The 15828-nt window shown below is 41.7% G+C and overlaps 1 protein-coding gene across 1 annotated transcript; it reads right to left on the reverse strand.

The window, feature by feature from the left end:
- Positions 1 to 999: 999 nt before the first annotated feature.
- Positions 1000 to 15184, reverse strand: nmbr (neuromedin B receptor). Its single transcript, XM_046293248.1, has 3 exons — positions 14456 to 15184; positions 7612 to 7957; positions 1000 to 3621 (listed from the first exon to the last, which is right to left on the reverse strand). Exons 1-3 carry the CDS (start codon positions 15046 to 15048, stop codon positions 3238 to 3240), a joined length of 1323 nt encoding a protein of 440 aa, XP_046149204.1. The 5' UTR covers positions 15049 to 15184; the 3' UTR covers positions 1000 to 3237.
- Positions 15185 to 15828: the final 644 nt, after the last annotated feature.

The raw sequence follows: 15828 nt of genomic DNA on the forward strand, positions 1-15828 counted from the left end.
CATACGGAAAAACTCTCTGAAAAATGGGTCCTTCCTGGTCTGAAAACAGTGACAAACATACTGTAACACTTAGCACCAACTGTTCATGCCATCCGGAATCCTTGGGACATCCTGACTCTGACATTACCCCACTGAAGTTGACATTTGAAATGGTTAAGGTAAGGATTAAGGTTAGGGTTGGGTAAGGTTCAAGTTAAAGTTAGGGTAAGGGTAAGGGTAAAGGTAAGGGTAAGAGTAAGGGTAAAGGTAAGGGTAAGGGTAAAGGTAAGGGTAAAGGTAAGGGTAAGGGTAAGGGTAAAGGTAAGGGTAAGGGTAAAGGTAAGGGTAAGGGTAAAGGTATGGGGGAAAAGGTAAGGGTAAAGGTAAGGGTAAGGGTAAAGGTAAGGGTAAAGGTAAAGGTAAGGGTAGGGTTTAGTGTAGGGACGTCCTGGATTTGCACTAATCTAGCACCAACGGTATGTGGGGGGAGGGTTCTTGAAATATAACATCCAATCAAAACGTTTTTGCAATACAAAATTCTTCAGACCTCCAAGGGAGGCGTGACAACGACGTGATTTTGGAGGTATGGCAACGCAAGACTTCAGGTTTCTATATATTTCCCTCTACTTCTATCAGTGCAGACATACAGTATATTCATGTATCAGGACATCGACCTCTTATGGCTATAAGCCCACCGTGTTTGCACTGGGAATCACCCTATTCAGAAAACGACGAAGGAAATGAAAACAAGATGAACCACTGTGATTTCAAACCAAATCAGGCCTGGTAGATGGAGATAAAGCCCCCTTTAAAAGAGTGTTTTATTTACAACAGATCCACCATTATCTCTGCTGTGTCTCTCTTATCTGACTGCATGCGCTCTCTGAAATGATGAAGGACAGGTTGCTCACCTTATCATTGGCATGGTCCTGAATAAATAAGACTAATGCATGTTGGGGAGGAATGTGAAATGTGCATACAGACAAACATCTATGGACACCACAGACCCAACAGGCTAAATCAAGTGAGTAGAATTTATTAATTGCATCACATTTATATTATATGTAATAATGTAATAGCAACACAAAGTATATATTTGCATGTCAAATATCAATATTCCATAAATAATATGTAATTCATAAGCAGAACAAATTTGAATGAACGCATACATATCATAACATTACAATTGTTCACAGACAATTTCACCTGGCACATTTAACATGACATACTTTCACATTTGTTGTGATGGTATTGCATGCTGTGGATATATTATCACACAGACAAACAGCAGGAGCCTTGGAGGATCCCGTTCCAGTTCAACAAACATAGTAAATCCACAGAAATTAGGAGGTGGGCGTAGTATCACATTGCGTTGATAGCGGCGAGGTCTTTTATATGATGAAGAATTTCAAACACAAATTCATTTTTCATATTACATTGTACATAGTGTTTCAAGGTCTCGCAAAGGATTAAGGAGTCGAGAACTATGGTAGAATAACACAGATATATTTCCATGGCACTGAAAAGGGGACAGACTATAGAAAATAGCTGTAGACTCAGCCATTCTCTGTTGTTACGGACACAGATCTCTTTTCCAGTGAGGGACCTGTTGACTAATCACTTGAGATCAGTGTATCAGGAAATGTCACTTAAGGATGCATTTAGGCAGCCCAATTCTAATCTTTTTCCACATCAGTTCAGCTCTTTTGCCAATAATTGAGCAAAAGACTCAAATTGGGGCCTAATGAACAGATTGATTTGGTTTAAAAAATGTCCGATTTTCTGTTTAAGAGGAACAGATAGGATTTGATTGAGGACGTTAATGTGTAAAGTGTTAGTTGGTTTCATCCAGTAAATCATGATCTCCTGAGTGATAAGTGTAATTAAAGATATTCTCTGGTACTTTGTATACTTCTTAGCCAGTAGTTCTAAAAGTAGCACTCAGGAGCCAAAAAGGGTCCCCCAAATATTGCATACTCCGTCACAAGTGTACAGATATGTGCACCACGTCATTGCTCTCTATCTCTTACTCTACTGTGTGTGCACGTTGCTAACTGTCACTCAAATGGCAAAGAGCTGAAACTCATTGACTGAACTCAAATTGCTACAGAACTTGCCCACGTGGGGGTAAATGTAGGAAAATGGAGCCTACAGTTTACAGAAAACAGTCACTTTCAAATTAGGGATTTCATGGCTTATTGAGGTCAGACAGTAATTCTGCTCATAGATTATGCATGAATGAACTACACATTGACACATCCAGCCCAAAGGTTTAAAAATACTTACTAGTTTCCAAAGTATAGAAGCATGTCTTTAAATGTAATTGACTGTAATTGAGCATGATTAATCATGTTCAGAAAGCACACTAATTCTTAGAGCTTATTCCTTTACATGTTCAATGAAGCTATGCTGTGCATGAAATGGTCAAAGTTAGCAAAATAACAACACAATATTATACAATCTACAGCACTGTTGCAGCATTTGCAGTTCAACGTACTGGGACACGTTTTACTTAACAAAACAGCAAACATTGGTGTCACATTGAGCATCTGAAGATAAACATTCAAACATAGCACAGGAAATGGCATTATCAAAGTGAATATATTTCTCATGAACAAATGTGTATGGTGTTTATCATCTCGCTGTCCTGAAATAGTGGCATGCAGGTTCCCATCAACACTTGGTAAATGTTGGTTTCATTTCCAGCATACATTTCCTGTGGTCCCCTCTGTATGCTTTGGCACTTCTATCCACTTTCAGGCAGATGTTTGAGGGAAATAATTACTTATAGGGACATTATGATTTTTGTTGAAATTACCCTTAACTCCCGTGCCCCCTTGGGAGCCATTATAATGTTGTTTTTAAGTGCATGGACAGATTTCCTGTTGTAAAAGCAATTGCCTACTCTTTAGGTTTGGAGTTTGGGTAGTATGTGTCACAGACAGCATACAGTATATCTATACAAACTCTGTGAAATGATACATGCATCAGATTGACCAAAAAACATGAAAAGTGGAACATTGTGGATACCAGTGTTTACGACAGATTTGTTGACAAACATGTTCAGTTCAATACTTTCAGTTCATATGTGACCATCTCATCTGCACGAATATGTAGCATTGTGGGAAATGTATAGATAAGGCAGCTTCAAGCCAAGCATTTTCTGTTGAGCACACATGCATGTCCTTTTCAGAATAGTCCACCTTGTAAAGTTTTGCACATGATCTTTTTTGGTGCCACTCCTACCCCTCCTAAACCCTACAGAGAGACCTCCTGCCTGTTGCCATGTCCGTTGATGACTGTAGGGGTGGTCTTCTTGATGGAGGTCATTCTTATGGCCGAGGTGCTCTGCAGGTAGCTGGTGTTGCGCTCGTGGTGGGGCTTCTTCTTGCAGTGCAGGGAGCTGTTGAAGTGCCTGCGGAAGCTCTCGCTCAGCAGGTAGAGGGCAAACGGGTTGACACAGGAGCTGGAGAAACTTAGCACCCGGGCCAGCAGGGTGATGATGAGGTGGGTCAGGGAGGAGTCGATCTGACGGTAGTTGAAGGAGCGGTACATGTACAAGACGTGGTTGGGGAACCAACAGAGAGCGAAGAGGCCCACGAAAACCAGAACAATTTTGGCAAGCCGTTTTCTCGTCTCCATCTTGGAAAAGAAAAAAAAGACATGTAGTGTTTGAAAATACATCGTATATAACATAAAGCCATGTCAATCTTCCAGAAGGATTACAGAATACAAAATACTGAAGGCCTCCCTCCAGAACGACTAGATAATACAAAATACTGAAGGCCTCCCTCCAGAACGACTAGAGAATACAAAATACTGAAGGCCTCCCTCCAGAATGATTAGAGAATACAAAATGCAGAAGGCTTCCCTCCAGAATGACTAGAGAATACAAAATGCAGAAGGCCTCCCTCCAGAACGACTAGAGAATACAAAATGCAGAAGGCCTCCCTCTAGAAAGATTACAGAATACAGTGTGTCCAAATAAATAATAAATAATAAAATGTGTCCAAATCACTCTCTTCTGTATTTTGAATAATAGTGCACAGGCTACAGGCTACAGGCTACAGGTTGCAGGCTACAGGCTACAGGCTACATGTTACGGGCTACAGGCTACAGGCTACAGGCTACAGGCTACAGGCTACAGGCTACAGGCTACAGGCTACAGGTTGCAGGCTACAGGCTACAGGCTACATGTTACGGGCTACAGGCTACAGGCTACAGGCTACAGGCTACAGGTTACAGGCTACAGGCTACAGGCTACAGGCTACAGGCTACAGGCTACAGGTTACAGGCTACAGGCTACAGGTTACAGGTTACAGGCTACAGGTTACAGGCTACAGGCTACAGGCTACAGGCTACAGGCTACAGGCTACAGGTTACAGGCTACAGGCTACAGGTTACAGGCTACAGGCTACAGGCTACAGGTTACAGGCTACAGGCTACAGGCTACAGGTTACAGGCTACAGGCTACAGGCTACAAGTAGTATGGCCATTGTCCTTTAGTATCAATACAGTATGTACCAGACACCAATCAAGTATGAACAAACAAGAGCCACCAGTACTTTAAGTGCCCTGCAGTCAGCACTCTTCAGAAGGGTCAAAGATGTCTGTACTGTCATAACCTTTTATCGTATGAGCAGAAATGTCAAACAAGAAGGTCCAGTCCAATCAACATGTCATCCCATAGTGTCTGACAAACAGCAAGACGTGATGACTGTAGCCAAGGCCATAGTTCTAAATACAGGAGGCTTAACTAATATTGGCTTGATTATGCTGTCACTGTGTTTTGTGTGTTAGCCTACTTTTGTGTAGAAAACATAAAATAAATACAGATTAGATGATAGTCGGAAAGCCTATTTTCTACGGCCTTTATTGAAAATGTACCGTAGAGCAGTTCATAATTTCCAGCACTACCCCAACATCAACATATGTGAAAATACGTGTTTCTTTGTTTTGTAGTAAAAAGTTTCGAGAAAGGTAACTGTTTCCAATGATGTCATCAACCAATTAGTAGACAATTAGTAGGCAATGCATACTCACAATTGGTCAAAATCACACGATTCACACCAATGACGTCATTGGAAAGACTTATTTTCCTGCATCTTTCTTCTACAAAACATAGAAACGCACAATTTTCACATATGTTGATGTTGGGGTGGTGCTGGAGATGAAAAATTGTGAAGTTCCCTTTAAAAGACCACTGTTACTATAGCTTTTCATAAAGCCATGAATAGAAACTGTCTTTCCGAAGCGCATGTCTGTTAGACATGATAGATAGGGATTCAACCAATAATGCCTCAAACAATTACCAGAATCATGTGTTTAGGGTCTGCAAATCTCTCTCTCTCTCTCTCTCTCTCTCTCTCTCTCTCTCTCTCTCTCTCTCTCTCTCTCTCTCTCTCTCTCTCTCTCTCCCGTCTTTCATCAGGCTAATGCAACTTGTCATATAATTAGTGTTAAATACCTTTAAATGCCTATCAGTAGAGACAGATGCTATCAGAGTTTTCCTCTAAATGAGACTTGAGCCTCTGCAGCCCAATCCCCCTGGCCCTGTCTAATAGGAGATGTACACAACCACAGCGTCAATAGTCTGTGTTGTTTTTCTATTTTAATTGTTCGCCCAAATGATTAAGTCCTTTAATTTGATTTGAAATACAAATGCACAGAAACAAATCTGGAGACAATAACTTTGATTAGTGGGGATATAGTGCCGGCGATTACTTTGAGGCAGAGACAGTAAAAGCTAATGTGCATTTGAAGGTTCTATGATTTGGTCATCTTCCAGGCTTCTCGTATTTTCATGTGTCGCACAGATTTATACCAGATTCACTGGGTATCTACTGTAGAGGATAGCTGGGTCTCGGGTCTCTTATCGCCTCACAGCTGGGAATAAGACGACACATGGAGACCTTTCAGCACCACTCATCAATAATGTTTACTATGCATTGCTCATTATTGATAACAGCCTCACATTGGCCAGTGTCAACAAGCACCTACTTGAATATATTATGACTTGGATTCAGGTCAGGTCTGAGTCAGGTTCTCATTGATTGGAAGCTGGGTATGGGTTTTGGTATAGGACTATATATGTTTACTCATGCTCTTGGTTGGGTACTGATCTGGATTTGTCTGATGATTAGTTAGAAGTTCTTCACTTTTTATGAAATATTAAAGCAAAGCAGCGTTCGATTTAATGTTATTTGGTCAATGGACGCTCAAATTAATGTACCAGACCAGATCATTGCTTACATTTAGAATTTACTTCCTCCTTCCCCTGATCTATAATGTATTACCTCTGTAGACAGTAAAGCTCAGGCATCCATGCAACGATCAGTGATACATCTTGACATGGTCCTCCACTTGCCCTTTACAACATTTAAAATATTTACTTGGTGTATTTGACTACAAATGGAAATGTCTGCATTAAAACCCGGAGCCTCTTCACATTAAAACCTGTAACTGGGGTTCCGGGGTTGTGTCAAATAAAACAAATCCTGTGTAGCGAGAAAACGTGCGATACTGTTCAGTTTCGTTGAATTCAAATGTGCACTCTAGCTTAATATGCACTATAACATGCAATAATGTTTTGGTCTTTTTCAGGAAACCTGGTTACTGGATTTCATGTAACAAGCCCCAAGGTTCATGTGACCTACATACAGTGCCTTCGGAAAGTATTCAGACCCATCTGCCTACCCTGCCATAAAGGCCTGATTGGTGGAGTGCTGCAGAGATGGTTGTCCTTATGGAAGGTTTTCACATCTTCTCAGAAGAACTCTGGAGTGACCATCAGGTTCTTGGTCACCTCCCTGACCAAGGCCTTTCTCCCCTCAGTTTGGCCAGACAGCCAGCTCTAGGAAGAGTCTTGGTGGTTCCAAACTTCTTCATTTAAGAATGATGGAGGCCACTGCGTTCTTGAGGATCTTCAATGTTGAGGAAATTCTTTGGTACCCTTCCCCAGATCTGTGCCTCGACACAATCCTGTCTCAGAGCTCACGGACAATTCCTTCGACCTCATGGCTTGGTTTTTGCATTAACATGCACTGTCAACTGTGTGACCTTATATAGACAGGTGTGTGCCTTTCCAAATTGTGTCCAATCAATTGGATTTAGCACAGGTAGACTAAACTCACGTTGTAGAATCATCTCAGGGATGATCAATGGAAACAGGATGCACCTGAGCTCAATTTCGAGTCTCATAGCAAAGGGTCTGAATACTTATGTAAATAAGGTATTTTTGTTTTTAAATTTTTAATACATTTGCAAAAATGTCTAAAAACCTGTTGTCACTGTGTTATTATGGGCCATTGTGTTTAGATTGATGACGGGGACAAATTACTTAATCAATCTTAGAATAAGCCTGTAAAGTAATAAAATGTGGAAAAAGTCAAGGGGTCTGAATCCTTTCCGAATGCGCTGTATGCTCCCTACTCCCGTATTACCAAACAACAGATGTGTTGTACCCTAAATGCATGGAATGAGATATTCCACATTTCCAATTCAAATGGATCCATCAAGTTACCTAATGTTCTTAATATGCCATTCCTGATAACCATAACTGTTAACAGTCAAACCTCATTCGTGGCTTGTTTGATATACAGGCAGTAACAGGATGTTGTTTTTGTTACCTACCTGTCTCTTAGTGTGCTCACTGATCTCCCCAGGCATGTCGTGAGCACTCTTGACCAGCGTCCTGGCGATGTGGTAGTAGTACACAGAGATGATCCCCAGGGGAATCAGGAAGTACACCAGGAATATGAGGACAGAGTGGATCTTGGGATGCATCTCGTTGGAGAGGGGATAGGGCACACAGGCGGTGAAGGTCACGTTCTTGTCCTGGATGTGTACTACCTGGGAGAAGATGGCCTCGGGCACCGCCAGCAGGACGGAGATCACCCAGATGGACACGGCTTTCAGACACGTCCAGAACACAGCACTGGATGTCTGGATGTCCATAGGATTCACTATGGCTTTGTACCTGAAAGCACAACCACACCAGACCAAAAAATGTAATGCTGCTTCATCTTGGTGTCAAAGGCTACAGAAAAAAAACTCCAGGATCAGGACAGACATGACACTCAGAGGCAGTAATGGACAGATATGATCATTCATTATTTGATGGTTCGCTGCAACTATTATATTATTATTATTATATGCCATTTAGCAGACGCTTTTATCCAAAGCGACTTACAGTCATGTGTGCATACATTCTACGTATGGGTGGTCCCGGGGATCGAACCCACTACCCTGGCGTTACAAGCGCCATGCTCTACCAACTGAGCTACAGAAGGACCACTCACACACTGATAATAGACTCACAAAACCTTTTTCAGACTCTCCAAACCTTTTTCAACCTCAGTGAAGCATTATTGTAGATAAAACAAATGAACGTTAATGGAAAGCCTTTACTGACATGTTCATATTAATAATGAAATTAGATTCAAATCAGTCTTTTCCATGCAAATGGGATTAAATGGCCAGCTGTCCTTACTGTTCTAATTTCCTTGTCTAAAATCAAATGTCAATTGTGTGATTATATTTCATTAATCTAATTAACTGTAGGAGGCTTTGACAAAGACAAGGCATTTCTGAGTCCATGAGTACCGAATAGAAGCTTTCTGGAGTGTTAGAGGGGATATTTTGACATACACATGAAAGGTCTATGGAGGGCATGATGATTGCACTAGCTAACGAATGAATGTCCTGACCGTAACACACCCAAAATAATGATATCCTTGGAATGAGATCAAGGGTTCCAATAATTGCCCGTAAATTACATTTGAAAGATTTAACTGAAACAACAATGTGTTTCTGCACTGCTGCCAAAGTGCATCTAAATATGGATATAAACCCAAATGTTTACAAGCTGATCAATAAAACAAATGTATAGGTTAGACTTTGGCCTGATCTCCCGTGTAAATCAACACTCAGTGTTATGTGTATAGAATAGCAGAAGTTCAGCTAAGTTAAACAATGGGGAGAAATATAGGAAAGGCGGGTGCAACAGAGGATGTTTGCTCTTTTGGGCATAAAGAGATTTGTTGCTCCAATGATAGAAGATTTTCCACATCCTGTGTCACTTTCTGACCTTAGTTCCTTTATTATGTCTTTGTGTAGTTTGGTCAGGGCGTGAGTTGGGGTGGGTAGTCTATGTTCTTTTTTCTATGTAGTATTTATGTGTTTGGCCTGGTATGGTTCTCAATCAGAGGCAGGTGTCGTTTGTTGTCTCTCCTCGTCAGAGGAAGACGAATCTGACAGAATCACAACCGGACCAAGCAGCGTGGTAACCAGGAGCAGAGGGTGCTGGACTCCTGGACATGGGAGGAGATTTTGGACGGAAAGGGACCCTGGGCACAGGCTGGGGAATATCGCCGCCCCAAGGCAGAGCTGGAGGCAGCGAAAGCTGAGCGGCAGCGATATGAGGAGGTAGCACGGCAGCACGACAGGCACGAGAGGCAGCCCCCAATTTTTTTTGGGGGGGGAGGCACATGGGGAGTGTGGCAGAGTCAGGTTGGAGACCTGAGCCCACTCCTCGTGCTTACCGGAAGAAGCGTAGTACTGGTCAGGCACCGTGTTATGCTGTCAAGCGCACGGTGTCGCCAGTACGTGCTCATAGCCCGGTGGGCTATAGGCCAGCCCCCCGCAAGTGCCATGCGAGAGTGGGCATCCAGCCAGGCCGTGTTGTGCCAGCCCAGTGTGTTTGGTCTCCGGTACGGGTATCTTGCGCCGGCTCTGCGTGCTGTGTCTCCCGAGGCGCTGGGAGGGTGCAGTGCGTTCTATGCCTGCGCTCCTCCCGTGCCAGGTAAATGTGGGTATTGAGCCTAAGGGAGTGGTATGCACCAGATATCCAGTGTTCACCCACAGCCCGGTTCAACCTGTGCCTGCACTCTGGATGGTCTGGGCTAAAATGGTGATCCAGCCGGGAGGAGTGGTGCCAAGGCTGCGCACCAGGGCTCCAGTGCGCCTCCACAGCCCGGCCCATCCGGCACCAGGCCTCCTCCAAGCACCAGGCCTCCTGTAGGTCTCCCCAGCCTGGTGGGTCCTGTGGCAGCCCCACGCACCAGGCTGTCTCTCCGTCTCCTCCCTCCAGGTCCGCTCGTCTGTCCTGAGCTGCCAGAGCCGCCCGTCTGTCCTGAGCTGCCGGAGCCGCCCTTCAGTCAGAAGCTGCCAGAGCCACCTGTCAGTCAGGAGCTGCCAGAGCCGCCCGTCAGTCAGGAGCTGCCAGAGCCGTCCTTCACTCCGACGCTGCCGGAGTCTCCCATCTATTCGGGACCCGCTGCAAGGGTCCCCAGTCCGAGGTCGGCGTCGGGGGTCGCCGCTCTAAAGGCGCCACTGAAGCGGGCAAAGACTATGGTGGAGTGGGGTCCACGTCCCGTGCCAGAGCCGCCACCGCGGACAGATGCCCACCCAGACCCTCCCCTATAGGTTCAGGTTTTGCGGCCGGAGTCCGCACCTTTAGGGGGGAGTACTGTCACGTTCTGACCTTAGTTCCTTTATTATGTCTTTGTGTTCATTTGGTCAGGGCGTGAGTTGGGGTGGGTAGTATGTTCCTTTTTCTATGTAGTATTTATGTGTTTGGCCTGGTATGGTTCTCAATCAGAGGCAGGTGTCGTTCGTTGTCTCTCATTGAGAATCATACTTAGGTAGCCTGTTTTCCCCATTTTAGTTGTGGGTGATTGTTTCTGTCTCTGTGTCTTCACCAGACAGAACTGTTTCGTTTTCGTTCGTTCTCCTTGTTATTTTGTTTTTGGTGTTCTATGTTAATAAATATCAACATGGACACGTACCACTCTGTATATTGGTCCGATCCTTCATACTCCTCGTCAGAGGAAGACGAATCTCGTTACATCCTGACTGTTTTCTAACAATATTTCTGCTGTTGAAATGTCTGGTCCGGAGGAGAATCTCGATTGGCAGTTGGAGGTTTGTACACTGCCCTTGACTGTGCTGTTCCAGCAGCCTCGGCTGCCCTCTGCCCGTGTAGAAATCCCCCATAGTCATAGACCACGCTGCCTCAGGCAGCAACAGACAAGCAAAGAAAATGGACACATTGATACCGCACCAGAAAGAAACAAGGATGGGTTTATTGTCTGAATGTACATGAACAAACCACAGTATTGGGTTTTCATGCTTGGGAGCATTGCCCAGGTGAGTGCTAACAAGATATAATTATTTAAGCCCACACATCGAGTAAGCTTACAAATGGTGTATTTTCATTGCTCTTCAGCACAAAATGACATGCTGAATTGGACTAGGGAAACCATAGAGAGAACAGCTGTAGACTGCAATCTCACCATATGGCCCCTAATGACAGGGATGGCCAAAAGTCATGGTCATCTCCAGTGACAATTGACATAGCCAAACTTTTCCGCCAACTGATAGAGCTCTATATTACGTTCTGTGTCATAAAAAGGGTCATTAGAAAGCACTGTACCATTTTTTGGGACTGCTATAATGGCATGCACAATGGATATTATTTATATCAGATAATCCCATGGACTTTAATATGATAATAAAACATTTATACTTTCATATTGATGTCTAGACCTGAGTCAGACCAGGTATTTTCATGACACTAGTTAACTTTTAGCTGAGGTAGGAGCTCTTAATACCAGAAGACAGGTTATTTGTAGGGATATAGAATGGTAACTTGAGAAGGTCGCTGTCTCCAAGCATCAGTGGTCTTGGTGAGGTTATGGGGGGGGGGGGGTGGTCTGCTAGGTCAAATTAAGGTCCCAAACACAGATTCAGGCATGGTTGCCCTTTTAATCATACACACTCAGACAGTAAATTATGCACTGTGCAGATTATTCTGTATGACTCCTCCTGAATGCCTGATGATAACTGAATACAACTGAACTGGGCTTGCCATCCTCATTCTTTATGGAACACTTATTTTCAAAACACTATTATATATACTAACAGTCAAAGGTTTTACAACACCTACTCATGCAGGGGTTTTTCTTTATTTTTACTATTTTCTACATTGACAACATCAAAACTATGAAATTACACATATGGATTAATGTAGTAACCAAAAAAAAGTATTCAACAAATCAAAATAAATATCCACCCTTTGCCTTGATGAAATATTTGCACACTCTTGGCATTCTCTCAACCAGCTTAACCTGGAATGCTTTTCCAACAGTCTTGAAGGAGTTCCCATACATGCTGAGCACTTGTTGGCTGCTTGTCCTTCACTCTGCGGTCCGACTCATCCCAAACCATCTCAATTTGTTTGACGTCAGGGGATTGTAGAGGCCAGGATATCTGATGCAGCACTCCATCACTCTCCTTCTTGGTAAAATAGCCCATACACATTGTGGAGGTGTGTTGGGTCATTGTCCTGTTGAAAACAAATGATAGTCCCACTAAGCCTAAACCAGATGGGATGGCATATCACTGAAGAATGCTGTGGTAGCCATACTGGTTAAGTGTGCCTTGAATTCTAAATCAATCACAAAAAGTGTCACAAGCAAAACACCCCGACACGATAACACCTCCTCCTCCATGCTTTACGGTGGGAAATACACATGCGGAGATCATCCATTCACCCACACCGCATCTCACAAAGACACAACGGTTGGAACCAAAAATCTCCAATTTGGACTCCAGACCACAGGACAAATGTCCACCTTTTAATGTCCATTGCTCGTGTTTCTTGGACCAAACAAGTCTCTTCTTATTATTGTGCAATTCAACCATGAATGCCTGATTCCCACAGTCTCCTCTGAACAGTTCATGTTGAGATGTGTCTGTTACTTGAACTCTGTGAAGCATTTATTTGGACTGCAATTTCTGAGGCTGGTAACTCTAATGAACTTATCCTCTACAGCAGAGGTAACTACGGGTCTTCCATTCCTGTGGCAGGCCTCATGAGAGCCAGTTTCATCATAGCGCTTGATGATTTTTGCGACTGCTCTTGAAGAAACTTAAAAGGTTTTTGAAATGTTCCATATTGACTGATCTTCATGTCTTAAAGTAATGATGGACTGTCATTTCTTTTTGCTTATTTGAGCTGTTCTTGCCATAATATGGACTTGGTATTTTACCAAACAGGGCTGTCTTCTGTATACCCCCTCTACCTTGGCACAACACAATTAGCTCAAATGCATTAAGAAGGAAAGAAATACCACAAATTAACTTTTAAGAAGGCACACATGTTAATTGAAATGCATTCCAGGTGACTACCTCATGAAGCTGGTTAAGAGAATTCCAAGACTGTGCAAAGCTGTCATCAAGTCAAAGGGTGGCTATTTGAAGAATGTCAAATATAAAATATATTTTTATTTGTTTAACACTTTTCTGGTTACAACATGATTAGATATGTGTTATTTCATAGATTTGATGTATCACTCTTATTCTACAATGTTGAAAATATATATATTTTTTAAAATATTATTATTATTTTTTTAAAACTTGAATCTACTCATTTTTTTACTGTTAGTGTACATTTTCTGAAATGTTTAAAGAACTTCTGAAAGAGATTTTTGTGGTTTTCACTATCTAATCATAGCATGGGGTTGTTTAATGACATACAGGTATTTGCGAGACAAATAAACATGTTTTTTTGCTAAACGCAGTATTCTGCTTCACTCTCAGAGAAATAAGTAGTACTGCAAGGTTTTACACTGTCAAATGTAACAAAAAACTACATTTTTTATAAAGAACTGTACAAATAATATATTTGTGAAATCAATATAAAAATATATAAAAATATATATAAATACAGTAATATGAGATATGGATGTAAAACATTAACATTTGACATTTTAGTAATTTAGCAGACACAGAACGACTTAGAGTTAGTGCATTCATCTTAAGATAGCTAGTTGAGACAACCACATATCACAGATACATATTCAGCATATGAACATTCCATTCCAGCTAAAGAATAGATATATAGTGTTTGTTAGAAGAAAAAAAACATTTAATACACACCTAAAATCTATGAAGTAATATTTTTCACACACAAGAAGGTACTCATAAGCAATCATTTCTGTTGAAAAAACACAACTGTGAAAAATGTGTGGATATAGTGTTTTGGAAATAAACTCAAAAAACTTATTCTGATTTGACAAATGTACAGTGCCATTTTATTCTAATCTCAGCATTCATGCTGCTACTTCCAGGGAAGATAAATGGCCATTCAAACCGTGTCTCTCCAGAATAAACAATATAACACAAATCAGACTTATTGAAGTCAATACAACCAGCAGGTGTACACTATTGTATTCCTTTTAAACATTTATAAGGCCACACTTGGTTTGTCAATCAAAATATCCACAGATTTGTCAGTGACATTTACACAGCATTGAATTATGATAAAACTTGTGTTGACAATAAAAATAATCATAACAATTGATGAATCATTATGAATGACATATGTTAATTATTCTTAACATTTGCAATTAGGTATAAATAACAATAATATTGGCAATAAGAATACTTCCCATTCATCTACTATTGATCTTACCTGTCAGCGCTGAGAGCCGTGAGAGTGAACACTGAGACTCCGACTGAGGTGAGTTGAATGACCGGAATTAGTTTACAAGCCACAACACCGAAGATCCACTCCTCAAAGAAGTATCTGAATGCGTCCACTGGAACACAAGTGACCAAAAGCAAAAGATCCCCAGCTGCCAAACTCGAAATAAATATGTTGGGGACGCTCCTCATTGCACTGTTGGTGATAAAAATCTTAACCAAGGTAATGTTCCCCAACAACCCAATCGTTATGATCAGAATATACACAGTCGGTATGACACATCGTATAATAAAATAAATAGTTTCCCTTCCATCAGGTATCCAATCATCAGTAAAGTTATAAAAGACAGAATGTCCAGTAAAAGATAAGTTATCTAAAATGTCGTCCATTGCTACTCGGGGATTTGTACAATGATCACTTTGCTGAAATGGCACGGAAGATGTTGACCATCTGCCAAAGCAGGTCTGAGGCGCGGGAGCTGTCCCTCCAACAAAGTGCTGAAACGGCCGGGGTGCTAAAACGCACGACTGAAGCCACACTGACTGGCGCGCAAAAGAAGGAGGCACTTTTTCAACAGGCATACAGCACCGATGACGGAAAATTACTCACACCAGTTTTGCATGTGATGTGTACCATTGTCAAGGTTACTCACATACTATTTCATAGTGGTAATTTGATTGACTATAAACGGAATAAACTAATATGTTATACTGGATTTCATTAAATAAACAAGCACCACCAAATACCCATTTCACGTTCAGTAAGCTGTGCTTGAAAACATTTGTGAAGTAGGATGAACTGTTCTTTGAGTCTACTAAGAAAAATCTAATGTCATTTTTCGAAACGGAAACCTTTCAAACTGAGCGGGATATTGATCTCCTGCACAGGTATTTCATTGTCAGCCAGCCCTTATCTGTAGGAGCTGTATTATGTCGTTATTTGAGTCACCAGCCACCAGGGGAAGTGAGTGGAGGTACAAATCCAATAAATACGTAATCAGGAGTATTCCCCACACAGCGGTTAAATAAAAGCCGAAAGAAAGGCGAATGTCAATGCCAATAGATAGATAGATAGATAGATAGATAGATAGATAGATAGATAGATAGATAGATAGATAGATAGATAGATAGATAGATAGATAGATAGATAGATAGATAGATAGATAGATAGATAGATAGATAGATAGATAGAAATATTCACAGTACTTTGTCATGACTGATTAATATGAATTAAGTCATTCAATGCTAACTTATCTATCCGTCACTGTCCATCTTTGCAGCGCAGTCTACAGTGCCAATGGAAATGGGTATGGCTGTGAGATGTATTTTAAAGTGTTTTTAATTACATGATAAGGACTAGAA

The sequence above is a fragment of the Oncorhynchus gorbuscha genome, linkage group LG12, assembly GCF_021184085.1.
Source record: "Oncorhynchus gorbuscha isolate QuinsamMale2020 ecotype Even-year linkage group LG12, OgorEven_v1.0, whole genome shotgun sequence".
In the NCBI taxonomy this organism is placed as follows: domain Eukaryota; kingdom Metazoa; phylum Chordata; class Actinopteri; order Salmoniformes; family Salmonidae; genus Oncorhynchus; species Oncorhynchus gorbuscha.

Bases quoted from the DNA above. Each gene is read 5' to 3' on its own strand.
- nmbr (XM_046293248.1), bottom strand. From the start codon at position 15,048: ATGCCTGTTGAAAAAGTGCCTCCTTCTTTTGCGCGCCAGTCAGTGTGG. The intron at 7,958-14,455 runs GTAAGATCAATA...TTGTGCTTTCAG, and splicing joins ACGGCTCTCAGCGCTGACAG to GTACAAAGCCATAGTGAATC. The intron at 3,622-7,611 runs GTAGGTAACAAA...TTCTTTTCCAAG, and splicing joins GTGAGCACACTAAGAGACAG to ATGGAGACGAGAAAACGGCT.